At 45.2% G+C, this 23,671-nt stretch overlaps 1 protein-coding gene across 16 annotated transcripts in view; it reads right to left on the bottom strand.

Annotated features, from left to right (window-relative positions):
• The window catches only part of TMCC1 (transmembrane and coiled-coil domain family 1), a 223,321-nt gene extending 199,850 nt beyond the window's left edge, over positions 1–23,471 (bottom strand). For 5 of the 16 annotated variants that reach the window (XM_051851755.3, XM_051851752.3, XM_070051056.2 and 2 more), the window contains exons 1-2: positions 23,224–23,376; positions 4,951–5,201 (exon numbers count right to left, since the gene is read on the bottom strand). Coding sequence is in view for 2 of the 16 variants with exons in the window: in XM_051851757.3 (XP_051707717.1) it covers positions 4,951–4,989 (39 nt within the window). In the remaining 14 variants the exon portion in view is untranslated. Of the gene's footprint in view, positions 1–4,466; positions 4,708–4,950; positions 5,205–5,631; positions 5,749–19,458; positions 19,543–23,223 lie in introns of all 16 variants that reach the window. The other 11 variants (XM_070051062.2, XM_089306610.1, XM_070051061.2 and 8 more) reach the window with 8 other exon arrangements.
• Between the last annotated feature and the right edge of the window lie 200 nt (positions 23,472–23,671).

Here is a 23,671-nt window from a genome sequence, read left to right as displayed (position 1 = left end):
ACCTGTCTCTAGAATCTCATTTTGTATCTTTAAAATCAATACAGTCCCTTCTAGTTCTTATTCAGTGACACAGAACATTCCGAAGTTTAGTTCCACTATGACCTTGAGGTTGGTTTCCTAATAACAAATGAAGTAAGAGTCACAAGATACACTCAATTGGGAAGTGCAAAGTAACCCACTCTCTGTGACTTCATTTCTTAGTTTGGCTGCGTGTTCACTGACTGCCTAACATGTACCCAGAATTCTGCTAGGCATTATGTCAGATGAAGCACCACTCTTGTTCACTTTCTGTGGATGTTCACAAACATTTACATAGTAATTTAGGGCTTACAGTCACAGGAAATGTATCAGGGCATGGCAATGCCCACATCTCTAACCAGCACATTAAAGCAGGCATGTGTAGGGAGGGGGCAGGAATTCTGCTCAAGCAGGAGAGAATCTGGAATTCCAAACAATTTACCCTTCCTGTTCTCGCTATAAAAATTCACATGCCTTTGTTTTCCATTAACGAGATTAAGACTCTCAAAAGGCATTTCTACACAAATGTCATGATGTAACAGTTTAAGAAAAATGAGTCAGATTCTGTCAAAAAATATTTTGTCACATCACACTGTAAAGAGTTACATGTCACAGAATTGAAGTACAGCCATCTAAGGACCAAAGTCTAAGCCAAGAAAGAAACAGCACCAGAATTTGACAGACTCCATCTGCTGGTTCACTCCCTAAGTGGCTACAACAGCCAGGGCTGAGCCAGGCCACAACCAGATGCTTCATCTGGGTCTCCCACACAGATGGCAGGGACCAAAGCATCTGGGCCATCTTCCACTGCTTCTCTCAGGCCATTAGCAAGGAGCTAGACTAGAAATGAAGCAGCCACGACCCAAAGTGCACCCATACAGCCGCAGCATTGTAGGTTGTGGCTTCACCTGCTATGCCACAACACCAGCGCCAGAACTGCCCTTTTTAGCACTATATTCTATTGCTGGTTGGCAAACATCTCATTTCCCCCCCCCATCCCCTGTTATTAAGGAACTAAAGTCAGCAAGATTTTTCATTATTTTCTTATTATGAAAATTAGCACTGAGGAGAAAGGCAACTAAACATGAGAAAATGGTAAGAGTTCACATAGTCAAAACTCTTTTTTTTTTTTTTTTAAGATTTCTTTCTTTACTCAGAAAGGCAGAGTTACAGAGAGAAAAGGACAGACAGATCTCCCATCCACTGGTTCACTCCCAAGATGGCCACATAGGCTAACACTGGGCCAGGCTGAAGCCAGGAGCCAGGAGATACATCTGAGTCTCCAACGTGGGTGCCAGGGGCCCGAACACTTGGGCCATTTTCTGCTGCTTTTCTCAAGCCATTAGAATAGAGTTGGATTTCAAGTGGAGCAGCCAGAACACAAACCCACATGGGATGCTGGCATTGCAGGCGGCAGCTTTACCTGGTATGCCACAACGCCAGCCCCAGTCCAAACTCTTGCAGGAATACAATGCATAATAAATATCACCAGAAGACAATGATACAGCCAATACCGGAGTATCTCTAGTGACAAAGATCCTCACAATTTAGTCTATTTCGTTGTTGGACAGACCTTACTGTAAGGTGGGTCTTCCCCATAGTGAGGTGCATATAACTACTGTCTGTTTCCTGGAGCAATACAGAGGAGGAACGGACCCCCGCCATTTATTTCAGTAGACCTGGGAGCTAAAGCTTTCACTGTTCTAGACTGAATTATTGGATAGTGTAGAACATTAGTACCCCATGTGAGTCTAAAACTCTCAAGTGGATATAATATTGCAGATACAAACCCACAGTTCAAGAGCACAGGAACTATTACCTCTTGTAATCGAGTATAGTACATCTACAAATGTTCATCAATGCCAGCCTTTTTTTTTTTTAAAGATTTATTTATTTACTTGAAAAGTCACAACTACAGAGAGAAAGGAGACAGAAAGATCTTCCATCTGCTGGTTCACTACCCAAATGGCCACACCAGCAAAAGCCAGGCTGGGCCAAAGTCAGGAGCCAGGAGCTTCTTCCATGTCTCTCACATGGGCACAGGGGCCCAAGCACCTGGGCCATACTCTGCTGCTTTCCTAGGTGCATTAGCAGGGAACTGAATCAGAAGTGGAGCAGCTGGGACTCAAACCGGCACCCATATGGAATGACTGCACTGCAAGGAGAGGCTAAACCTACTGCGCCACAGCGCCAGTCTAGTGCCAGCCTTTTTGCTCAGCTGCATCATACAATTTACCTCAGATTATGGTAGCTTTCAAAGAAAATGCCACTTTAAGTCAGATAATTTCTGTTAAACAGTAGGACCTTACATTTTTGGTTACATCTACCTGCAACACTTATATATTTCATATCTGTTTAGATTGTCTTAATTTTTCTTTGATGCAATATATTATATAACTCACTTAGTTTTAATACCATTGATGAATTTTTTGGTAAAAAAAATCTGGTAATTTTTTGCTTATCCCACCATTATTCAAGATATAGATTCATACAGCCTGACAATAGTAAAATTTACAATTCATGTCATCACAACTTCACTTCATGTCCAAATATATAAGCAGGGACCAGCGCTGTGGTGTAGCGGGTAAAGCGGCCACCTGCAGTACCGGCACCCCATACAGACGGCAGTTCGAGTCCCAGCTGCTACACTTTCAATCCAGCTCTCTGCTATGGCCTGGGAAGGCAGTGGAGGATGGCCCAAGTCCTTGGGCCCCTGCACCCATATGAGAGACCCAAGAGGAGGATCCTGGCTTCTGGCTTTGGATAGGCACAGCTCTGGCCGTTGTGACCATCTGGAGAGTGAACCAGTGGATGGGGGACCTCTCTCTCTCTCTCTGCCTCACTGTAACTATGCCTTTCAAATAAAAAAATTAATCTTTAAAAAAATAATATATATATATATATATAAGCAAACTAAGTTGAATGACAAACTGGGTAAAAGATACATACAACACATACAGGAACAGACCAATTCCATTTTACAAATGGTTCCTATAAATTCATATAAAATAAATCAATTAATAAATGAAAAAAAGAATCAGAGTCTAACAGTTCACAAAAAAGAAAAGACAGTTTTATACAGATAGACATTCGGCCTCATTCACAGAAGCAATACAAATAAAACCTACAATGCAATTTTTTTAATAATCCATCTGAAGAGAAAGATCAAGATGTCTCAAAACACATCCAATTTGTAAGGATAATGAAAAAATAAGCACTTTCATAGATGGCTGGCTGCATCCTGATTCTAATTCCTTTAGAGAACAACTCAGAAATACCTAGAAAAACTTTCACTATACTTACCTTTTCTTACAAATATTCATTGATGTTATTATTTTTAATAGAGAAAGTACAAGACGTTCTTAGTTGTCAGTTCAACAGCCATTTCTCCCTTCTTTCTCTATCACAACTTATATTTTCTTTACGGTGGTAAAGACCCAATTTCCAGCAGCTATGGCTAGTATATTCTTTCCCAAACAAAACTGAGGTCAAGAGCAGCAAAATGACACCCAAAATATAAGGAGACATCACATAGGACATGGCTTACTGACCGACAGCACCAGCATTACATGGGAGTTTAACGGAAGAATTTCAAAATTTCTGGGAGTATCTTCTAGGAATTTGTATTCTAATAACCTCCCTAGCTGACTTTTATGCGTACTAAAGTCCACAAGGCACTGTTAAAAAGAATTTCAGAAATTATTTTTTTCCCATTTAAAGTGAGAGAGGGGGGCGGGTTTTGTGGCACAACAGGTTAATTCACCATCTGCACTCTAGACACAGTTGGAGTCTTGGCTATTCCACTTCCAATCCAGCTTCCTGCCCTGTGCCTGGCAAGACAGCTGATGAGCACTGAAACACTTGGGTCCATGCAAACCATGCAGGAGATGTGCCTACAATTCTCTATACTGCATTATCATTTACACTGTTAGCTTCCCATACAAATTTTCTCATCCGATTCTCCACAACTCCATAAGCTATATAAATCAAGTAGTAATATACCCATTTTAGATATGAGAAAAGAAATACATAGTAATAATATCCAAACGGGGACTGAGGAGAAGGAATTGTGGTGCAGTGAGTTAAGCTTCCTTCTGCCTGGGACGAACACATCCCATTAGAGTGCCTGCCTCCTCTGCTTCCGATCCAGCTTCTTGCTAATATATCTGTGAAGTAATAGATGATGGTCCAAATACTTGGATTCCTGCTACTAACATAGGAGACCCAGATGAAGATGCTGGATCCTGGCTTTGGCCTGGCTCAGTCATAGCTGTTAAAGGCATTTGCAGAGCTAACCAGCAAAAAGACCTTCCTCTCCATGTCACTTTGCCTTTAAAAAAGGAAAAAATTGGACTGAAGCTTCTCAATTTTTAGGTCAAAATCTATGCTATCACACCTTCTAGATCAGACTGTAAAATTACATAACCATATATAATAAAGATACTAACCTTTCCTAGACTCTCCAGTGTTTACGCAGAACTGAGAACAAACTCAGTTAATCAAAGTCATAACCTCAACTTGGGAAATTAAAACTCAAACTGCTTCTCGACCATCCAGTAACACCGAAGCAGAATGCCAGAAAGTCAGCGTTGGGGGTAAGCCACTGCCTGAGATGTCAGCATCTTTTTGGGGAATGAACAGACGATGGAAGGTCGGTCTCTCTCTGTCTCTCCCTCTCTCTCTGTAACTCTTTCAAATAAATTAAAAAAAAAAAAAAAAAAAAAAAAAGACGTGAGTTGTTACATTGCATACATTAAGGAAGTTCTTGCTGAGCTAATTACAACTGCTAGCAAAGTGAGAGAACAGGAGAAAGGAAGATGCAGTCAGTGAACGAATGAGAACCGAGCTCTAGAGAAGGAAGTGCCACGGTTACATCATTATGTTATGCTGCTGCGTACCTAAGTAAGAAAACTTTGAAGAAAAAAGACATACCTCTACAAAATCCAAGCAACAGCTTTCCTTCCTTTGCATAGATGAGGATGAACAGTTCTAATCCAAAATGTTTTCCAAAAGTTCTTTCTTTAAAAAAAACATAGAGACAGAAGATTCATACAAAAAGAGATCCAATCCAGAAGGACAGACGCTGTCTTCTAAATCTTGGGACCGAGAGCAGCTGTTCACCAGTGTCAGCATCTGCGAAAAGGGCCAGCTGTGGCTGTGTCTCCTCCAGAGTTAGGAATTACCTGCTGGGAAGGAGGAACAAGAGGAGAAAGAAATGGCACTGAATGGAATGACTAGTCGAAAAACAACCGACAGTCCTCACACTGCACAATTTTCCAAGTTCACCTTACAGAGCATGAAAGGATCCCATGAGGTAACACAAAGAGCCAGATCCAGCTGGCAACGGGGTCATCAATGACAGCAACAACCAAAGGTACACCTCAGCAGATAATCCACCTCTCTGCTCACTAACGAGCAGCATCATAAAGAAACTGTTAAAAATCACACAACCAGCCGGCGCCGCGCCAGCACACCAGGTTCTATTCCCAGTCGGGGCACCGGATTCTGTCCCGGCTGCCCCTCTTCCAGGCCAGCTCTCTGCTGTGGCCTGAGAAGGCAGTGGAGGATGGCCCAAGCGCTTGGGCCCTGCACCCCATGGGAGACCAGAAGCACCTGGATCCTGGCTTCGGGTCAGTGCGGTGCAACGGCAGCAGCACGCCAGCCATGGCGGCCATTGGAGGGTGAACCAATGGCAAAAGGAAGACCTTTCTCTCTCTCTATCCACTCTGCCTGTCAAAAAAAAAAAAAAAAATCACACAACCAAACACAGATAAGTAATAGTAGTCTGCACTCTGCCAAACAGACCGAACATTCTGGTACTTTGTAAAACAAATATACTGTAGAACTACTAATGCAGATAACTACGTCTGGTTATCTGATGCTGGTTCAAGACCCAGACAACTACAGGAAATTAAAGCAACAAATGCATATGTAGGTCTGACAGAGAAACTAAAACTTAATGTGGAAACAGAGGAATGTAAGAGTTAATCTGGGCCGGAGCTGCGGCTCAATAGGCTAATCCTCCGCTTTGCAGCACCGGCACATCGGGTTCTAGTCCCGATCCGGGCGCCAGATTCTGTCCCGGTTGCCCCTCTTGCAGGCCAGCTCTCTGCTGTGGCCAGGGAGTGCAGTGGAGGATGGCCCAAGTGTTTGGGCCCTGCACCCCATGGGAGACCAGGAGAAGCACCTGGCTCCTGCCGTCAGATCAGCGCAGTGCACCAGTCGCAGCGCGCGAGCCGCAGCAGCCATTGGAGGTGAACCAACGGCAAAGGAAGACCTTTCTCTCTGTCTCTCTCTCACTGTCCACTCTGCCTGTCAAAAAAAAAAAAAAAAAAAAAAAAGTTAATCTGATATTGTGTACCCTTCTTAGAAATCTTAGAGAAATTGAAACGTGTTGTATTTTGGCAGCAAATTGAGGCACTATTTCTTGATACTTGATCACTTTATTTATAACAAACCACAAATTATAAAATACATATAAATCGCGGGCCAGTGCTGTGGCCCAGTGGGTAAGGCCACCACCTGCAGTGCTGGCATTCCACATGGGCAATGGTTTGAGTCCTGAATGCTCCACTTCTGATCGACCTCTCTGCTGTGGCCTGGGAAAGCAGTAGAAGATGGCCCAAGTCCTTGGTCCCCCACACCTGGTGGGAAGACCTGGAAGAAGCTCCTGGCTCCTGACTTCAGATTAGCACAGCTCCGGCCGCTGTGGCCCATTGGGGAATAAACTAGCAGATCCAAGACTTTTCTCTCTCTCTGCTTCTCCTTCTCTCTCTGTGTAACTCTTTCAAATAAATAAAATCTTTAAAATAATAAAATACAACAGTCTGAAATTAAATACATTATATGAGATTAACAGCAAGAAAAACACAGCAGAAGGAAAGATGAGTGAATGAAAATATGCATTAATAAACCATCCAAAATGAAACTTTGAATACAAGACCGGGAAAAGAGGCGGCGCTGTGACACCATGGGTTAAAGCCCCAGCCTGCAGTGTCAGCATCCCATATGGGTGCCGGGTTTGAGTCTCAGCTGCTCTACTTCCAATCCAGCTCCCTCTTGATGAGCCTAGGAAAGCAGCAGAGGACGGCCCTAGTCCTTAGGCCCCTGCACATGTTACGTGGGAAACCCAAAAGAAGCTCCTAACTTCAGACAGGCTCAGCTCCAGCCAGCTGTGGCCATTTGAGAAGTAACCAGCAGATAGAAGACTCACTCACTCACTCACACTCTCTTTCTTTCTTTTTTTGTTTTCTCTCTCTTTCTCTGTGTCTACCGCTCTCTATAACTCTTTCAAATAAATAAAATAAATCTTAAAAAAAAAAAAAAAAAAAACAGACTGGGGGCCAGCACTGTGTCAAAGCAGGTAAAGCCACCACCTGCAGTGCTGGCATCCCATGTGGGTGCTGGTTCAAGACCCAGCTGCTCCACTTCTGATCCAACTCTCTGTTATGGCCTGGGAAAGCAGTAAGAAGATGGCCGGAGTCCTTGGGCCCCTGCACCCATGTGGGAAACCCAGAAGAGGCTCCTGGCTTCAAATCAGCTCAGCTCTGGCCGTTGTAGCCATTTGGGGAGTGAATCAGTGGATGGAAGGCCTCTCCCTCTCTCTCTGTAACTCTCTCAAATACATAAATAAATCTTAAAAAAAAAATTTCCCAATTTAATGAAAAGTACAAAGCTCAGAATCAGATTGTTGAAAGCTCAATAAACAAGGACAAAACCCATGAAGAAAGCTAAAACTCCACCAAGACACACAACAAAATCAAACTGCTTAAAACCACAGATAAGGGGCTGACATTGTAAAGCAGTGGTTAAGCATTATATGCGATGCTGGCATCCCATATAAGCACTAGTTGGACACCCAGCTTCTCTATTTCCAGTCTAGCTCCCTGCTAATGCACCTGGGAAAGGAGTGGAAAACAGCCTAAGTGTTCGGACTCTGCCAGTCCCATGGAAGACCCAGATGGAGATCCAAGTTCCTGGCATCAGCCTGGTCCTGCCCCAGCTGTTGTGGCCATTTGGAGAGTGAATCAGCACATCAAAGATGTCTTTCTGTCACTCTCTGAAACTATGTCTTTCAAATTAAGACACAAATCTTAAAATAATACAGAGAGGGGCCAGCGCTGTGGCGCAGTGGGTTAACACCCTGGCCTGAAGCGCCGGCATCCCATATGGGTGCCAGTTCAAGTCCTGGCTGCTCCTCTTCCGATCCAGCTCTCTGCTATGGCCTGCGAAAGCAGTGAAGGATGGCCCAAGTCCTTGGGCCCCTGCACCCACGTGGGAGACTCGGAAGAAACTCCTAGCTCCTGGCTTCGGATCGGTGCAGCTCCAGCTGTTGCGGCCATCTGGGGAGTGAACCAGCAGATGGAAGACCTCTCTGTCTGTCTCTACCTCTCTCTGTAACTGTCTTTCAAATAAATAAAATAAATCTTTAAAATAATAATACAGAGAAAAGATCTTAAAAGGAGTTAGAGGAAAACAAAATGGGAGCAAACATTTGCACATTACATGCATATATCTGATAAGGGGTTAATATTGAGAATATAAAGAGAATTTCTAAAATCCACAACAACCACAAAAGCAAACAACCTGATTCAAAGATGCACTAACGACTTGAAGACAAAATTTTCCAAAGAAGTTACAGGGTGCCAGCACTGTGGTACAGCTGATAAAGCCGTTGCTGTAGTGCCGGCATCCCATGCAGGTACTGGTTCAAGTCCTGGCTGCTCCACTTCCAATCTGGCTCCTACTGATGGGCCTGTGAAAGCAGCAGAAGACGGTCCAAGTCCTTGGGTCCCTGCCCACATGGAAGACCCAGAAGAGGCTCCTGGTTTCAGATCAGCCCAGCTCCAGCCATTGCAGCCATTTGAGGAGTGAACCAGAAGATGGAAGATCTCTCTCTCTGCCTCTCTCTAGCCCTGCTTTTCAAATAAATAATCTTAAAAAAAAAAAAAAAAGATAAAGGAATGGCCATTAAGCACATGAAAATATGCTCAACATCACTAGTCAAGAGGAAAATAGCAAAATCAAAACCATTATGAGGAACTGGCACTTGGAGAAGCCATCTGGGATGCCCACATCCTGTGTTACAGTAAAGGGCCTAGGTTCGGATTCACATTCCAATTTCACCTCCAGGTCTTGTTTATGCACACCCCAGGAGGCAGCAGGTGATGGCTCAAGTACTTGGGTCTCTGCCACTCATGTGGGAGACCTGGAATGAGTTCCTGGTTCCTGGCTTGGGCCTGTCCCAGCTCCAGATGCTGTAGGCATTTGGGGAGCGGGGGGGGGGGGGGACCAACAGATAGATTTCTTGTCTCTCTGCCTTTCAAATAAACATTGAAGGGGTGAGGATGGGGTGGGGCAGGGAACAAGCTTGCAACCAGATAATCACCTCTGCTACTTAGACTAGACTGGTCTCCTGAACTCATGTAGTGAATGTTTACCACCACAAGTCTTAATTTGATGGTGCTGAGAAGGTAGAAACTTGACCTAATTATAGTGTCTAGGAGATGGGCCTAGTGGGAGGTTCTTAGGTCACTGAGCATATCCCCTTGAAGGCACTTCTCATTGGAGAGCTGGTTTTAAAAATCTGAGTTGGGCCTAGAAACTCTGCTTCCTGGCTCACTGTGTGATCCTTCTTCCACACACACACTCCACTGCCGCCATCCTCCAGCATCACCAGATGGCCAAACCAATGGAGCCTGCTCAATACTGGACTCCAGATGGCCCAAGTGCTTGGGCACTGTACCCGCATGGAAGACCAGGAGGAAGCACCTGGCTCCTGGCTTCGGATCGGCGCAGCATGCCAGCCGTAGCAGCCATTTTGGGGGTGAACCAACGGAAGGAAGACCTCTCTCTGTCTCTCCCACTGTCTAACTCTGCCTGTCAAAAAAAAAAAAAAAAAAAAAGACTCCAAACCACAAGCCAAAATAAACTTTCCCCTTCTTGAATAGCTTCTCACACGTATCTGTTCCAAGGTCAAAAAGCTGGCTAATACAACCTCACACCAGTTAGGGTGCCCACTGCCAAAGAAAGGGAAGGAGACAGAGACCAACACCCAAAAATAACAAATACTGGCAAAGTTCTAGAAAAACCGGAACTCTTATGAACTGTTGTAGGAATGAATGTATTGATAGCATAGGCACTGTGGAAAACAGAAGGAGAGTTCCTAAAAAAATTAAATATGGAATTAGTGTATGATCCTGAAATCCTTCTGGGTAAAATTCTACTTCTTGGTAGAAAGCAAGGTCTCAGGCCGGCGCCGTGGCTCAATAGGCTAATCCTCCACCTTGCGGCGCCGGCACACTGGGTTCTAGTCCCGGTTGGGGCGCCGGATTCTGTCCCGGTTGCCCCTCTTCCAGGCCAGCTCTCTGCTATGGCCAGGGAGTGCAGTGGAGGATGGCCCAGGTGCTTGGGCCCTGCACCCCATGGGAGACCAGGAAAAGCACCTGGATCCTGGCTCCTGCCATCGGATCAGCACAGTGCGCTGGCTGCAGCGGCGGCCATTGGAGGGTGAACCAACGGCAAAAGGAAGACCTTTCTCTCTCTGTCTCTCTCTCTCACTGTCCACTCTGCCTGTCAAAAATAAATAAATAAATAAATAAATAAAAAAAAAGGCAAGGTCTCTAAGAGACATCTGTGCACTCACATTCGTAACAGCATTACTCACAGAGCTAAAAAATGGAAGCAACCCAAGTATCCATCAACATATGAATGGGTAAGCAAAATGTGGTACACACATATAACTGAATATTATCCAGTCTTAAAAATAAAGTTCTTTTTTAAAAAGACATATTTATTGGGAGCCGGCACTGTGGCATAGCAGGTAAAGCCACAGCCTGCAATGCAAATATGAGCACCAGATGGGTCCCAGTCGCTCCACTTCTGATCCGGTTCCCTGCTAATGTACCTGGGAAGGCAGTCGAAGATGACCCAAGGGCTTGGGCTCCTGCACCCATGTGCGAGACCCAGAGGGGGCTTCCTGGCACCTGGTTTCACCCTTGCCCAGCCCTGGTCATTGCAGCCACTTGGGGAGTGAACCGGTGGATCGAAGATCTCTCTGTAGCTCTGCCTTTCAGATAATTAAGTCTTAAAAAAAAAAAAAAAGACATTTATTTATGCCTCTGAAAAGCAGAGTGATGACGACGGAGGTCAACCTTCCATTTGCTAGTTCAATCCCCAAATGCTGGCAACAGCCAGGGCTGGGCCAAACCAAAGCCAGGAATCAGGAAATCCAGCTGGGTCTCCCACAGAGATGGCAGGAGCTCAAGTACTTGAGAATTTGGATTGGAAGCAGAGGAGCCAGGACTTGAACCAGGCAATCCAATATGGGATGCAGGTCTTGTAAGCAGCAGCTTAACCCAGTGTGCCACAGTGTCTGCTGACATATGCTACATTAAGGAACGTCATGGACATTCTGCTAAGTCAACCAAACCAGTCACAAAAAAGCAAATACTGTACTGGGCCAGCGCTGTGGTGGTGTAGGTTAAGCCTCTGCCTGCAGAGACAGCATCCTATCTATAGGCACCAGTTTGTGTCTCAGCTGTTCTTCCGATCCAGCTCTCTGCTAATGGCATGGGAAGGCAGTGGACGATGGCCCAAGCACTTGGGCCCCTGCACCCATGTAGGAAGAAGCTCCTGGCTCCTGAGTGGCCCAGCTCCAGCCATTGTGACCATCTGGGGAGTAAACCAGATGAGAGACCTCTCCCTCCCTTCCTCCCTCTCTAACTCTGCCTCCCTCTCTCTTTCTCTCTCTCTGTAACTCTGCCTCTCAAATAAATGTATCTTTAAAAAAAAAAAAGAGAGAGCGAGAGCGAGCGAGTGAGAGAGAGAGAGAGGCCAGCGCTGTGGCACAGTGGGTTAACGCCCTGGCCTAAAGCACCAGCATCCCATATGAGCGCCGGTTTGAAACCCGGCTGCTCCACTTCCTGTCCAGCTCTCTGCTATGGCCTGGGAAAGCAGTAGAAGATGGCCCAACTCCTTGGGCCCCTGCACCCACATGGGAGACCTGGAAGAAGCTCCTGGCTTCGGATTGGTGCAGCTCCGGCCGTTGCGGCCATCTGGGGAGTGAACTATCAGATGGAAGACCTCTCTCTCTCTGCCTCTCCTCTCTGTAACTCTTTTAAATAAATAAATAAATAAATAAATAGGAAGGAAGGAAGGAAGGAAGGAAGGAAGGAAGGAAGGAAGGAAGGAAGGAAAAATCAAATACTGTTTGATTCTACTTATATGGAGTATCCACAGTAGTCAAATTCATAGAAAGCAGAATGGAGACTGCCAGAGGTCAGAAAGAAGGGAAGTTAGAGTGTTATGGGTAAAGTTTCAGTTTTGCCAGGTAAAAACATTCTGGAAATGGATGGTAGTGATGCTTGCATTTAATGTCTAAGTCAATATACACCTAAAATGACTAAGATCATAACTTTTATGTATTTTACAATAAAAAAATTTTTGAAAAAAATAACAGCCAAAGGAAAACAATCACACATTATGTAGAAAGGAATAAAGATAAACTCCAAGACAGGAGACTTTTCACTGGAAAAAACTAAGGCCAGAAGACAGTAACACAACATCTTGAAAGTACTGAAAAAAGCAAACTGTCAACCTAGAACACTACACTCAGTGAAAACAGGTTCTAAAAATGAAGGTAGTGGTGGGTGTGTTTGGCACAGTAGTTAAGACACCACTCAGGATGTCTGTATCCCATATCAAGAGTGCCTGAATCTGAATCCCAGCTCCACTTCTGAATCCAGCTTCCTGCCTGGGAGGCAGCAGGTGATGGCTCAAGTACCTGGGCTCCTGCCACCCACATGGGAGTCCCAGAGGCAGTCTTGGCATCTGGCTTCAGCTTGGCCCAGTTCCATCTGTTGCAGGCATTTAGAGAGTGAACCAGCAGACAGACAATCTCTCTCTTATCTCTTTCTCTCTGTTAGTCTTACAAATAAATAAATACATCTCTTTTTAAAAATATCAGTGTCATCTACAGCTCTTTAAAAAAAATTTTTTTTAAAGATTTATTTATTTGAGAAGCGGATTCACAAAGAGGAGAGAAAGAGAGAGATCTTCCATCTGCTAGTTCACTCCTTGAATAGCTGCAATGCCAGAATTCGGCTGATCTGAAGCCAGGAACCTGGAGCTTTTTTCAGGTCTCCCATGCAGGTGCAGGGGCCCAAGAACCTGGGCCTTCTTCCACTGCTTTCCCAGGCCACTAGCAGAGAGCTGGATCAGAAGAGGAGTAGCTGAGACACGAACCAGGGCCCACATGGGATGCTGGCACCACAGGCGGAGGCTTAACCTACTATGTCACAGCACTGGCCCCCTCAAAAAATGTTTTAAATGAAGGCAAATTACAGACTTCTTCAGGCATACAAAAACTAGAATATCATCACAAGCAAACCTGTCCTACAAGAAAATGTTAAAAGAAGTCCTTTGATCAGAAGGAGTACACTATGCAGAAATCAAACTTTGCAAAAGAACAAAGGATACTAGAAATAGATGGGTAAACAAAGCATACCTACTTTACTAAGAGTTCAAGCATTATCAAGAATTTTCATAAAATATATATCCTCCAACAAGCTAAAACTCAAGGTAACATAATAACCTGATTAATTCAATTCCCGTTATATTTCTCTATAAACATTTTTTTTTTAATTAAAAGGTAGAGGGAAGCCAACATTATTGCACAGCAGGTTAAGCCACTGACTGCAAAGTCACCATCCTATATGGGTGCCAGTTCAAGTCCTGGCTGCTCTGTTTTCCATCCATTTTCCTGTTAATGGGCCTGGGAAACCAGTGGAAGATGGCCCAAGTGACTGGAATGGTGCCACCTGCATGGGAGACCAGGACGCAATTTGTGGCCCCTGGCTTCAGTTTGGATTTTTTAAATACTTTAAATACAAACAAACAAAAACTCTAAGGTACAAGTTATTTGATAAAAAAAAGAAAATCTGTGTTTTGGAGAAGTAAAATTAAAATCTTCTTGGTTCTAGCCCAGTGTCTATTACCTTTTTTTTTTTTTTTTTTTTTTGACAGGCAGAGTGGACAGTGAGAGAGAGACAGAGAGAAAGGTCTTCCTTTTGCCGTTGGTTCACCCTCCAATGGCCGCTGCGGCCGGCGCGCTGCGGCCGGCGCACCGCGCTGATCCGATGGCAGGAGCCAGGAGCCAGGTGCTTTTCCTGGTCTCCCATGGGGTGCAGGGCCCAAGCACCTGGGCCATCCTCCACTGGACTCCCTGGCCACAGCAGAGGGCTGGCCTGGAAGAGGGGCAACCGAGACAGAATCCGGCGCCCCGACCGGGACTAGAACCCGGTGTGCCGGCGCCGCTAGGCGGAGGATTAGCCTAGTGAGCCGCGGCGCCGGCCATCTATTACCTTTTAATACCTTAACCTTTTAAACCCCTTTGAAAAGTTTTCCTACAGAGAAACTTCTCAAGATACAGTATGATGGTCATCAATAAATAATTTATCTATTTTGCAGTATCTCTAATGAACCCCAAAATCAGTTGAAAATAGGCTACAAAGACAGCAAAGAATGCTCCTTACTTTCCTAAAGTTTGAAAAACACCACGAGGTTTCAACAAATTGGTTAGGTTGCCCAAACTGCAACAAGAAGAAAACTTTTGCCAAGTCCTCCCTAGGAAAATGAATTTGTCCAAGCCAAGACATTAAAGCAGGAACTACAAAATGAAGCTTGAGGGCCAGATGCTGAAACAGGAAAAGGAAAGCAACAATACTTGACACTACTCTATTACAGTTCAAACCTCAGGGGGAATGTGGTTAGCTACAATAAAATTTCTGTAATATAGTATCACTAATGCCAAATAGATTACACAGTGGGATACCTCTGAATATAATGCAATGCATACACTCAGAATCCTTGAGAGCACTAGCACATCTTACAACCCAACTTCACCATGGAAGACCATTTTCTACTCTCAGATAGTTGAATGGTTCCCAACATAATGCAGCATATTCCTGACAGAATTCTAGAGAACACCTACTTACTGTTAACCCACTTGGACCAAAATTCCTTACTCTGGAAAGACAACAAGAATACTGCGTGATTTCAATACTCACTAATGAATATCATGTCAAGAGAAAATAGCACTCTTTCAGAACGTTACCCTGAGCCAAGGCATTCCATTAGGTAACTTTCTACTTTATATGACCTAAGTTTAGCCAAAAAAAAAAAAAAAAAAAAAAAAAAACCAGTTTATAAACCCAAGAGAATTGAAACTTAGGTAACAGCCAAAAAGCAAAAACAATGCAAACAAACAAATAAAAAATGCAAACATCCATCAGCTGATGAATGCATTTTTTAAAATGTGGTATTATCTATACAATGGACTATCATTCAACCATAAGAAAGGAATGATATACTGAAGCCGTGCTACAACATGAATGAGTGCAACCACTGCTGAGTCAAAGAAGTCAGAAGCCAAAGTCCATATATTATTACTCCATTCATATCAACATCCAAAATAGGCAACCCATAGGAATAAGTAAGAGACTGGTGGTTGCCTACGGAAAGGAGTAGGGACTGTTCAGGAGAATAATGAAAATGTTCTGAAGCTGACAGGGGTGGTAGTTGTACAACATTACAAATGTACTAAAAGTCACTGAACAGAACATTCAAATTTTAGATGAATTTTACATGAATTACACCTCAACAGAAAGGGAAAAAAAAGCCACACTTGTTTCCAAATGTTACAGTACCTACATCTCTCACTACCTGATAAAATGCTCATCAAAAGTCATTCAGGTAACAGCATCATGGTGCAGACTAGCAGCCCTCGCAGCACAGGTTCCCACAAGAGCTATGGTTCTAGTCCCAGACGCTCTGCTTCCAATCCACAGCCTTGCCAATGCACGGGGAAAACAGGAAAATCACCCAACTGTGTGGGCTCTGCCACCCACATGGAGACCTGGGTGCTGTTCCGGGGTTCTGGCTTTGGCTGGCCCAGCACCAACAGCTGCAGCCATTTGGGGAGTGAACCAGCAAGTAGATTTCTTTTTCTTTCAAGTAAATAAATTAAAAAAAAAAAAAATCATTCAGGGGCAGTGCCGCGATGCAGGTTAATGCTCTGCCTGCAGCGCCGGCATCCCATATGGGCGCTGGTTCTAGTCCCGGCTGCTCCTCTTCCAGTCCAGCTCTCTGCTATGGCCTGGGAAAGCAGTAGAAGATGGCCCAAATGCTTGGGCCCCTGCACCCACGTGGGAGACCGGGAAGAAGCACCTGGCTCCTGGCTTCAGGTCAGAGCAGCTCCGGCTGTTGCAGCCATTTGGGGAGTGAACCAATGGAAGGAAGACCTTTCTCTCTGTCTCTCCCTCTCACCATCCATAACTCTACCTCTCAAATAAATAAAATCTTTAAAATACTTTTTAAAATATACTGACATTCTAGAAAAGGCCAAACCTTAGGGACAGTAAACAGTGAGTGGTTGCCAGGGCTGATGCAGGGAAGCAAATATGTAAGGAACAAATCATTTAGAACTGTGGAAAATAAACTGAAAGTCCATCAAAACCTACAGAACATTAAAGCACAATAAGCTTTAATGTATGCAAATCCTTAAAAAATCATTAAGTAAAGGGATCCCAGCATGGAATCCAGATGTGACCAAAGAATCTAAATCACAATTAACCTAAGGAAGGGGGTGGCAGAATAAAGTGGTAAGAAACAAAGGAAATGAGTAGAACCCACAAGACTAAAGCAATTACCATAAGCACTATACTATAGTTTACAAAGTAGTTTCCCACTGGTGTACAGATTAACAACTCTGAAGTTGATGGTGGCAGCCAGGTTTCTTATGCCAAAGCAGGTTACAGATAGACAGGCGAAGTCAGAATGATCAACTTGGTGAAGATTTTGAACTGTCAACTGACATCATGAATTCATGTTTAGCTTAATATAGATAGCTACATACAGAAATATTTATAGTATGTGGATAAACACAGGTTAAGGTGCACACATACATCTCCTTACTCAGAAGACCGAGAACAAACAATACTCAAGCAACAAAAGTATATCCAGCACCCAGATCTTGGCTTCTAACACTGTTCTGCAATAAATGGAATCAGAGCTCCTTGAAAAAGACTTATTATAGGGCTGGCTCAGAAAATAGAAAAGATGAACCTTGAAAAATTTTACAGTGCCAGAAACTAACAAAGTATTCACATATACAATGATGGGGTATGTCAAAAAGAAGGGATATGTGGCAGGCATTTAGCCTAGTGGTTAAAATGCTAGTCAAGGAGCCAACGTTGTGGCATTAAGAGCTAAGCCACTGCCTGCAGCACCAGCATCCCATATGGCGCTGGATTTTTTTTAAAGATTTATTTACTTACTCATTTGAAAGGCAGAGTTACCAAGAGGCAGAGGCAGAGAGAAAGGTCTTCCATCCACTGGTTCACTCCCCAAAGAGCATATGGTCAGAGCTCAGCTGATCCAAAGCTAGGAGCTGGGAACTTCTTCCAGGTCTCCCTTGTGGTTGCAGGGGCCCAAGGACTTGGGCCATCTTCTAGTAATTTCCTAGGCCCTAGCAGAGAGCTGGATCAGTAGTGAAGCAGCCAGGACTCAAATTGGCACCCATATGGGATGCTGGCACTGCAGGAGGCCTCAGCACTGGCCCCACCAAATGGGCACCGGTTCAACTCCCAGCTCCTCATCTTTTGATCCAGCTCTCTGCTAATGCACCTGGGAAAGCAGCGGAGGATGGCCCAAGTTCTTGAGCTCCTGTACCTGCATGGGAGATCCAGAGTAAGTTGACTCCTGGCTTCAGCCTAGCCCAGCCCTATCATTGCAGCCATTTGGGAGTGGAACAGCAAATCGAAGACCTCTATTCTTTTCTCTCTGTAACTCTGCCTTTCAAGTAAATAAATCTTTAAAACAGATAAGAACCTTTGCATTCCACATCAGAGTCTGGATTAAGCTCTTGTTCCAGCTCCCTGGTAATGCAGATACTGGGAGACAGTAGTGATAGCTTAAGGAACTGGATGCCTGTCACACCCACAACAGACAACTTGATTGAGTTCCTAGATCCCTGCTTTTACCAGAAGTAAACCAGGAGACTGGGAACAGCAGCAGAAGATGGCCAAGCACTGAGGCCCCTACTACCCATGTGGGAGACCTCGATGAAGAGCCTGGCTTCAGCATGGCTCAATCCTGGCAACTGCAACCATCTGGGGAGAGAACAAGCAGATGGAAGATCTCTGTCTCTTCCTCTCTCTAACTCTTTCAAATAAATCTTTAAAAAAAAAAAAAAAGTTATAAAGAGAGCACTACATCCGGCGCCGTGGCTCAATAGGCTAATCCTCCGCCTTGCGGTGCCAGCACACCGGGTTCTAGTCCCAGTCAGGGCTCCAGATTCTGTCCTGCTTGCCCCTTTTCCAGGCCAGCTCTCTGCTATGGCCCAGGAGTGCAGTGGAGGATGGCCCAAGTGCTTGGGCCCTGCACCCCATGGGAGACCAGGAGAAGCACCTGGCTCCTGCCATCGGATCAGCGCGATGCGCTGGCCACAGCGGCCATTGGAGGGTGAACCAACGGCAAAAGGAAGACCTTTCTCTCTCTCTCTCACTGTCCACTCTGTCAAAAAAAAAAAAAAAAAAGAGAGAGAGAGAGAGCACTACAGAAACCAACTCAAAGATCTCCCAGTGGCCACACCTAGAATAAATAAAATACTCCATCCTTAAAGAGTAAATTCTTCCGAAGAGTATAGCGTGGAAAGGAAGAAGAAAGAGTAACTTTACATTAGAGAAAATACTGCGCCAGTCTAACAACGAGAAAATCATCAGAAAAATCTCAATTGAAGAACATTCTACAAAACATCTGTCCAGTAATCTCACAACTACTAAAGAAGTCTGAGAAGTTGTCATAGGAAAGGGACACGACCACTAAGTACAATGTGGTATCCAGGATGGGATCCTGGAACAGAAAAAGGACATTAAGGAAAAACTGGAAATCTGAATAAAGTATGAACTTAGTAACCATATCAACAATTTGTTCAAACTGATTACACTAACGTAAAATGTGGATAATGGGAAACTGCATGCAGACAGGAATTCTCTGAACTCTCCTCATAGTATTTCTGTACATCTGTTCTGAAATTAATATTTTGTTTTTATAAATAACTTTTAGTTAAGGAGTATGAAAACAGATCAAAGTTTATTAGAAAAATAGAGAAGTTCTAGAATTATGAAGACTTCATGAATCAGGTGTAACTTGAATTTGTACCTTAAAATGTACTTCAAGGTACTGGGGGGAAAAAAAAGATAAACTGGTGCACTTAACAGAATGACCAGAAGAATAGAGAGAGAAAGCTAAAAGAAATGAAAACATTTAGCCCTGAAAAAGCAGAGAGGTAAATGGGAGGGAAACATAACAACAGTGTTCAAATACTTTAAGGGTCATGTGACAAAACTGAGCGTTACATCATAGACCCATTTAACTTACAGGCTGACGACTGGTAAAATGTGACCAACACTCAAGGACAAAGAAAGTGACAGCTGTTCGGCACAGCCACAACAGGAAATGCCACTATGGAAAGACAGGAAGCAGGTGGTCAAAATTCTTCTCTACAACTTTTTAAAGAACCACATATTATGTGAACCAATGAAGCAAAACTGTACATTCAAATTCTGTAAACATTTACTCAACACCTTATGTGGCAAGTCCTTTCAATACTAATATATCTTGTTTCACATTCATAATACATGCATAAGCATTTATTAATGCAAGAGAGGCATAATATAAAAATGAAAATTAAATAAACCCTGCACAAAAGCAAGAACACCAAAATTCTCCACCACTCCCCATTTTCTGATAGGAAACTGACAGCTATTTCTAAAAGCAAAATAGTTTGAAAGCCCAGGTATATACGTAGCAATTTCTTCCTTCTTGCTCCTACCTTTAGTCTAGCTCCAGGGCTCTGAGACTTTAGTGTGCATACAGATTATCTATGTTTACAGATATAAAAACATGCACACTATAACTTTTGAGCAGTAAGGGACTTTCCAGTACAGTTTTCATCCTAAGTGATTTTTACATGCACTTATCTGAGGACTAATCCTGGGATGAGGGGCAACTCACTGCAGATTTACTCTGAAATAGAAAGGCTAAGACCTCTTACAACATGAAGAACACTCTAACAATTAATGAACTATTTGAAAACTGCAAAGGCTACCTACAAGTAAGGAATTTTCTGTCAATGAGGATGTTTAAATAAAGGCTGAAAAAATTCAGTAATGTATTTTAGAAAAGAGCAATTGGATGAAAAGATTCTACAATACTTTTGAAAGGGTAACAGCAACAAAACAAAACAAGACACAGAGGCAGGAGCGCTGTACCGCATGGAAGAGCTTATATGCACCTGCAGACTTCTGTACTTGGTGTTTCATCTGCTGAGAAAGCTCTTCCACTTTTTTTAGGCCAGAACGCAAGTATCTTCTCCTTGGTGAGGATTTCCCTGACTGATCCTTCACCCCAGTTACTCACTTGTCACTTCAGTTTGTTTTACTTCCTTCATAACAGAGGTCAGCAAACTTTTGGTATAAAAAGCCATACTATAGCCTACCAGCCTAATCTAGCCTACTCCATGTTTTGGTATGGTTTGTAAGCCAAGAATGGTTTTTAACATAGTTCTTTAATACCTAGAGGAAGAGAAATTAAAATTTTAACAAGTGAAAATTTTAGGAAATTCAAATTTCAGAGTCTGAACTCTAACTGGTATATGGACGTATCGGGCCCTGTACTACCTGTGGTTGCTCTGGCACTGAAACAGAATTACTAGTTGGAACAAAGGTAGTACAACCCATAAAGGATAAAATATTTACTTTCTTGTCCTATAAAAAAAAATAAGGTTTACCAACTGCTGGCTTATATCATTATCTAAAATGATCTTATTTGTTTGCTTGTTTGATCAATTTTCTTCATTCCCACAAAGAAAAAAGTTAACGAGGTCAAAGGCTCTGTATGTTTTGTTCCCCCACTGTAGTGCTGGTACTCAAGAAAAAAATCCAAGGGGCTGTAGTCGTGGCTAGAAAGTTAAGCCTCCACATGTGACACCTGCATCCCACAGGAGTGTGGGTTCAAGACCTCAAGAAGTGGAAGATGGCCCAAGGGTTTGGGACCCTGCACACATGTGGAAAACCCAGAAGTTGTTCCAGGCTCCTGGCTTCGGCCTGGCCCAGTCCCAGCCCTTGTGGCCATTTGGGGAGTGAACCAATAGATTTAAGATCTCTTTCTCTCCCTAACTCTGCCTTTCAAAATATTTTTTAAAATAAAGTTAAAAATCCTGGAAAAAAGTAAAGGCCTAACAGATACTTGATGAACAAATTCATGAACGAATCTTAAATGCTACTGTGAGGAATTTAAATTTAAGTCCTCAGCCATTATCGGTTTTATGACAGGCATAAAAACTCTTGGAGATAAAGGGAAACAGAAGCAGACAGAAAGACCAAACAGCTTAAAGTAATGGTGATCACCGACCCGTCCAGGGCACTGGAGCTCTTTATTAAACTGTGTATTACAGGTTTTCCTGCTCATAAGAGTCTCTCAACGACCAAAGTGTCACAACACTGTCAGCTGAGTGTGCTTCTGTTTACCTTAACATGCAAATACTCTGAGAAATCTCACTTCCTATACATAGAACACAGCACCAATAAGGGCTTAATAAACGCTCATCATTCTAACGGATCTAGATCACGTGCTAATGAATTTTTAATGTCTAAATTTTTTCAGTGCTGAGCAGCACTCTGTCAGCAGCTGAAAACTCTAGAAATTAAAAGGTTACCGCCCACAGCCCAGAAGCAGCTTTTAAATCATTCTATACTAGCCAGAGAGTGGGTGTGTGATTTCAAAAAAAAAAAAAAAAAAAAAAAGCCAACTCAGTTGGTGGGGGACGGACGAGGTATTATGGAGTTAAAACCCCACTGCCAAGCCTCGACTGTTACATGACACTGGTAAAACTACCACCTACTAACAATCTGAGTCTCAACCTTCTAATCTACAAATAGAAAAAAAAAAAAAAAAAAAAAAGCCCACCTCCAGGAGGAATTTTATGTCACTAACACTTTAATAAGGATCCTTTCCTCCAGGCTTTGCAAAGCTAGGTACTTCAAAAGGCAAAGGTTTGGTTTAACCAGTCACTTCCAAATTTAAGATACTGAAGGGACGGCACGCATAAATCAAAGCTGTGTTTATTTTAAAGCAGCAACCTGCTTCTTGGGCCCTGAGTTTTCTTTCCAATAAGCTAACAGAGGAATTCAGGTCTTTCACAGAGATGCTTATCCTACAGGTAACTGATGAATATGTCACACTCAGAGCAACCATTTTGGATGGGGGGGGTCATCTTTCTTTTCTCTGTGACAGACAAGTGAGGGTCAACAGCACTAGCTAGGACCCACCAAGACGAAGGGCAAGCAGGGAGAAATCAGCTAACACTTCAGGCGAGCTGCTTGAACCGACTCCGCAGCGGGCTCACCTGGGGGACCCTCACCACCAGCGTAGTCAAGGGATGACTCAAACCAACCACTACAGGCACCTTCGCTTAGGCTGAGCTATGAACGCAGCTCTGGCCCTCCAGGGACAGTTCAACTCCCTGCGCGCGTCTCCCCCGCCTACAAGCACGGAGAAGGGCACCGCGGGGCCGGCCAGCCAGCCGAGACCCACCGCCCGCCCCGCACCACCCGTCCCCCGCCCCGCACAGCGGGCCCTCCTCTCCCTCAAACACCAAGTGCAAGAGCCCACACGAACGGTGCAAGGCTGGCTTCAGGGGCCGATGGCGGAGGGCTGGTGGGCAACTTCCGGGGACGCCAGGGCCAGTGCGGGCTCGGAAGACCCCGGAGCGGGGAGCCAGCTCCCCAACAGTCTCTCGGGCCTTGGCCCAGCTCCTCGCACGCCCCTCCCTCACCTCGGCCCTGCAGGCGGCGGCCGCGGAGGGGGAGGGGGAGGGGAACCCCAGGGTCACGCTGACAGCGGGATGAGCCCGGCAAGAACGAGGCCCGGCGGGATGCTGGGGGTCGAGTCCTAGGCCCGGGGCTTCAGCTGGGAACGGGGGCGACCGAGGGTCCCAGCAGCGCCAGGCCGCGAGCGAGGCCGGGTCGGCGTCGGCTGCAGCGCCGCCGGGCCCCGCTCCCTCACGACTCACCCCACCCACGGCAGAGGGGCCGTGAGGGGCCGCGGCCGCCGCCGGCGTCCGGGGCGGGGGCGCTCACTCACCGGCGGGGAGGGGAGGAGCAGCCGGCGTCTCCGCCAGCGCCGCGGCTCGAGCTCAAGCGCCGGCTCCTGCCGCTGCGGCCGCCGAGCCGGGTCCATCCCCCCAACCACCCCCCTCCCGACCCTCCCCCCGCGCCGTCGCAGCAGCCGCCGCCGCCGCCGCCGCTGCCTTAACCCCGGGCGCGGGTGCGCGAACCGGCGCGAGGGAACGAGAGCGCGCGCGCCCCCACCGTCGCCGCCGCGGCCGCCCACAACCTCCGCCCCCGGCCGACGGCGCACGCGCAGAGCGCAGGGCGAGCGTGCGCGCGTCACCGGCGACGGGGACGGGCCCCCTGGGAGGCGTGGCCTCGGCCGCAATCGGCCCGCCCACGCGGCGGGGCAGGTGGGCGGGGCCACGCCGCCGGAGCTGTCGCGGGGCCGCTCCAGGTGCGCTGTTCTCGGCGGACAGCTT

This window comes from Oryctolagus cuniculus, chromosome 10 (genome assembly GCF_051225735.1).
Source record: "Oryctolagus cuniculus isolate XC-2025 breed Fujian yellow rabbit chromosome 10, ASM5122573v1, whole genome shotgun sequence".
In the NCBI taxonomy this organism is placed as follows: domain Eukaryota; kingdom Metazoa; phylum Chordata; class Mammalia; order Lagomorpha; family Leporidae; genus Oryctolagus; species Oryctolagus cuniculus.
The sequence above is the reverse complement of the archived record's forward strand: the minus strand, read 5'-3'. Positions and strand labels throughout refer to the sequence as shown.